The sequence below is a fragment of the Tupaia chinensis genome, unplaced genomic scaffold, assembly GCF_000334495.1.
Source record: "Tupaia chinensis unplaced genomic scaffold, TupChi_1.0 Scaffold000132_1, whole genome shotgun sequence".
NCBI classification, from domain to species: domain Eukaryota; kingdom Metazoa; phylum Chordata; class Mammalia; order Scandentia; family Tupaiidae; genus Tupaia; species Tupaia belangeri.
In genome coordinates this window covers 1,238,058-1,242,738 of record NW_006159601.1, presented here as the reverse complement: position 1 = coordinate 1,242,738, position 4,681 = coordinate 1,238,058, and the positions used below count along the sequence as shown (strand labels likewise).

The following is a 4,681-nucleotide window of genomic DNA, read 5'->3' as shown; positions in this document are numbered from 1 at the left end:
TATGTGTCCACCCGACCTGGTCCATGGCTGTGCTATCCAAGCCCTCCTACGTCCTCACCTGTCTACTCCCTGATTACCCTTGATTACTCCCTGACTCTATACCCACTATTGATGGGGTATAGAAATCTCCAACTATTTATGTAAAACTGCTTATTTCTCCCTTCAATCTTGTCAGTTTCTGCTTCATGCATTCTGATGATTAGGGTGTAAATATTTCTGATGACCCAATAGTTAATCTTTATAATGTATTTTATCTTTCACTTATAATCGTATTTATCTCTTACTTTCTGATTTAAAGTCTATTTTCTTCCCCTAGTATTTGTGTAGCTACCCCTGCTCAATTTTGCTTACTATTTTCATGGAGTATATTTTTTTATCCTTTCAGTTTAAACTCATTTGTGACTTGGCATCTAAAATGAGTTTGGGTGATATGTGCAAATAGTTGAATCTCACACTTTCATCCATTCTGCGAATCTCTGTTTTGTTCATTGGAGAATATAAGCTATTTACATTTAGTGTAATTACTAGTAAGGAGAGACTTACTCCTATTATTTTCATGTTTATTTTTCTATACTTTACAGATTTTTCTTTAAATAAGTATTTTTAACTTTATTTATTATTATTCTTATTTTCCAGTTTGATGAGAGAGAGAAAGAGAGAGAGCGAGAGCACTAGGCACCAGGTCCAGGACTCGAACTGTGGTCAGCCATGTGGGAGTCCAGCGACTTTAACCACTATACCACCTGCTGGCCTTTATACCTTACAGTTTTTTGTCTCTCAGTTTCTAAATTACTGTCTTCTTTTGTGTTTAGCTGATTTTTGTAGTGAAATGTTTCATTTCTCATTTTCTTTTGTGTATAGTCTATATGTATTTTCTTTGTGGTTACCAAGGGGATTACATTTAACTCCTGAAGTCATAACGGTGTAATTTGAATTGATACTATTTTGACTTCAATAACATGCAAACACTGTATTCCTTCTATTTCTGTACCCATCTCTGTCAGCTACCGATGTCACAAAAGTACATCTTTATTCATTGTGTTCCTTAAAACAAAGTAATGATTTTTTTTTTTTTGGGAGAGGTTTTTGCTATAGGGCATGTGCGCTCGCCAGACAGACAGAGACATAGAGACAGAAAGCGAGAAATCACCCCCCAGGGGGGATGGTCACGCCGCAATCCCTTCTCCTCCATTCTCCTCTCGGGATCTTGGGCATGCACGCACACGCGCCCGGCGTGAGTTTTAAGCCACCGGGTCCGGAACGCGAACCGCGGTCGACTACGTGGGAGTCCAGCGACATAGCCATTACGCTAACTGCTGGTTCCCAACAAAGTAATGATTTTTAAAATGTATTATTTCTGTGGCCAGCAGGTGGTGTGCTGGTTAAGATGCTGGACTCCCACATGGCTGGCCATAGTTTGCATCTCAGACCTGGAGGCTTGTTCTCTCTCTCTCTCTAGTGAGCGTATGTACTGTACCCTGTAACAAAAATAGCAATAGCAAATAAAATTAAATAAATAAATCTAAGAAAATTATTTAAAAACGTATTAGTTATTTTTATTACATAAAAACAAAAGCAGAGGCACCGAGTGTTGTAGCAACACCACTAGCTTCAGTGGCTGCCTACATATGTGCTTTCGTTGAGATCTTTGTCTCTTTGCGTGGCTCTGAGGTGTTGTCCGTGTCCTTTTATGGCACCTTTCAGCATTTCTTGCAGGACAGGTATTGAACTAGTGGAACTCTGAGCTTTTGTTGAATTACCCTCTCACTGTTTTCTGCTTTTTTTTTAGGTTTTTGCCATAGAGTGCATGCACTCACCAGAAAGAGAGTGAGTGTGAGAGGGAAAGTGACAAATCACCTCTGGGGGGATGGCCACACTGCAATCCCTCCTCCTCCGTTCTCTCCCTGGGGCTTTGAGTATGTATGTACGCACTCAAGCCACCAGGTCCGAGATTTGAACTGTGGTAAACCTGTGGGACTCCAGCACCCTAACCATCACACCACCTGCTGGCCCCACCCCCTCACTTGGAAAGACAGCTTTGCTGGGTATGTGGTTCTTGGTTGCTGGTGTTCCTTTAGCTGTTTGGGTGTATTGGTTTATGTCTCTGGAGTCCAGCGTCAGTGGTGAGAAATCTGGACACTTTCAGTAAGAGCCCTTTGAATGTGACAAGTCACTATTCTCTCGCTATTTCTAGGACTCTTTGTCTCTTGAAAAGTTTATGTGGTTCTTTGAGTCCATCTTCTGTAGAATTCATTTAGCTTTCTGAATGTGTCTGTTCATATCTTTAATTGAATTTGGGGTGTTTTCAACCATTATTTCTTCTAATACTGTCTTTGCTTCTTTCTCTCTCTTCCGCTTCTGAGATTCCTACAATGTTGGTCCGCCGGATGGTGCCCTGATGGTCCCTTGGGCTCTGTTTATTTTCTTGAATCTGTTTTTCTTTCTGTTCCTCAGATTTGATAACTTCTATTGTCTCATCTGTAAGTGTGCTAGTTTTTCTCTGCCTGTTCAAACCTGCCTCTGTCCCCTTCCATTAGTTTTTTATTTTAGTACTGTACTTCTTAGCTTTAGAATTCCTTTTGCATTTTACATTTTCTAGCTCTTTATTGCTATTTTTGTTTTGTTTATATATACTTTTTTTTAACTGCATCTGCATCTTTTTTAATTCTTTGAGGATCTTGAAACTAGTTGTTTGTCTTTGTGTTGCAGGTTCGCTGTCAGGTCTTTTCTGAGGCTGTGCTGTTGATTTACTTTTTTTCCCTTTGCATGGAGCATACGTTATTGTTTCCTTGTGAGATAACACACACACATGCACACACATACATATATACACATATGCACACGTACATAATACATATGCACATGCATACATATATACACACACACACATGCTCACACACATGTTGTAGAGTGGGCGTTTGGACGTGATAATGCGGTACCTCGGCCAGCGCTTTCCCGTGCCTACTGTGATTGCTGCTTGTCTCTCTAGGCTGGGAGGAAAGCGTAAGGTCTTTTCAGTTATTTTCATGAGTGTTTTCTTCAGCGCACACAGTCACTTTCTAATTTCTGTTGAGTGTGTTTTTGCTTTTGAATGTCTTATTCTTTGATGTTTGGGAAGTTGAGGGCATCAGCTTCCAGTGCTCTGGGAGGAGCGTCTCCTGGAGCTGGCAGCGCGGCAGGAGTGGGCGGCCACTGCCTCTTTGTCTGAGCCTCTGTGGCCAGGTCAGTCCCCAGGGGGCAGAGCCCGGCACGTGGGAAGAGGTGCTCTCCCACTCTGGCTCCGTCCATCTGCGTGGGCTGCTGCTGCTCGTGAGCCGCAGAACTGGGGAGGGGAGGGCTGCTCCGAGGTGACAAAATGAGCACATTTACAGCCTGAGCCTTCCCCTGGAGGTTGGAAGCCTTCAGCAGACTCCCGAGTTTCTTAGTGATCACAGCGGGCAGACTGCCAGAGAACTCTCGGCGGGGCCCTCCTGTGTGCCGTCTTCCCCGACTCTCCTGCCGTTCGTCCTTACGCGCTGGTGATTGCGTGACAGTGTGCGGACCTGGGCAGGGTCCTTCGCGCCCTTTCCTTGGGTGTATACTGAGCGGCTCTGGCCAGGGCTCTCAGATACTGACTGGATTCATCGAGTGTAAGAATACCTTTGCACGTACGGCTTACTGTTTGAGCGCACTTCGCTCTATGACCTGGACAGTCCCAAAGGAGGAGAGCAGACACCTGGCCCTGCCGTGGTGCAGGACTCCCACTAGCAGAGCGCTCCTTAACCGCAGCTCGCCACCGCCACCCTGGATGGCAAACTCCAGCTGTTCCTTGCCGAGTAGCTGCTCCTATCCGGCCCTGGCCAGAGGACGACGTGATGGACTGGAGAGACCGAGGCCCGCCCGTCGCCCGGCCAGGAGCAGTGCCGGTCACGGTCTGCGACTTCAGTGCTCCCCCTCTGCGAGCCCCCGCCCCGTGCGTGCACACCGCCTGCGTTCCCCTGTGCTGGTCCTTGAGAAGTGGCAGTGGCAGCCCAGCGCCTCTGCAGGAATCTGGTGTGGGTACAACGGTGTGCTTCAGTAAAGACAACCGCACGTTTCGTCACTGCGTGTGTGGGGGCAATGCTCCTGGGGCTGTGAAAGCAAAGCCGTGGCCCCGGCCCTGGGCTGTGTTCACACTGCGGCTTGGGGGCGTCCTCTTGGGGGGTCCTCTCCGAGGGCAGTTTGACTCCTGGACCTTTTCTCCCAGGGCCACCAGAGGGCCACTGGGCAGAGGGCCCAGGTGCTGCCCGGCCAGGCCCTGCAGAGCTGGTGCCCACCCTGGGGTGATGCCATCTAGTGCAGCTCCAAAGGCCCCGAGCTGAGCGCACAGGCCTTGGGGCAGAGTGCCTGTCACCCCGCAGCGTGGGGCTTCTAGGGCCCACCTGGGGTGCCTGCCGAGGTCACGCGTCAGTGGGCAGCGGGGGTGGGGGCTGCCGACCCACTGCAGCCCTGTGGGCCTCGTTGGCTTCACTGCCCCCTACCCTCGGGGCGTCCAGGGTGGGCTCCTGGGCCCCTGAGTGGGATTTCCACACGGACCTCAGACAGGCACTGTGCTCCTGCTGAGCCGGAGAAGCAGGGATTTAGAATAACTCGCTTTCATTTATCTGACACTTAGAGTCACCCAAACATTCGTATTCATTCATGGCAAACACACCATTTCCCA

General features: G+C 48.0%; 1 protein-coding gene across 1 annotated transcript in view; it reads left to right on the top strand.

Moving 5' to 3' along the window:
- Positions 1 to 4,379, top strand: part of WDR27 (WD repeat domain 27) — a 65,569-nt gene extending 61,190 nt beyond the window's left edge. The window contains exon 26 of the mRNA XM_027770419.1: positions 3,769 to 4,379. Within this exon, the coding sequence (XP_027626220.1) occupies positions 3,769 to 3,819 (51 nt within the window). The 3' untranslated portion in view covers positions 3,820 to 4,379. The remainder of the gene's footprint in view (positions 1 to 3,768) is intronic.
- The last annotated feature ends 302 nt before the right edge of the window (positions 4,380 to 4,681 follow it).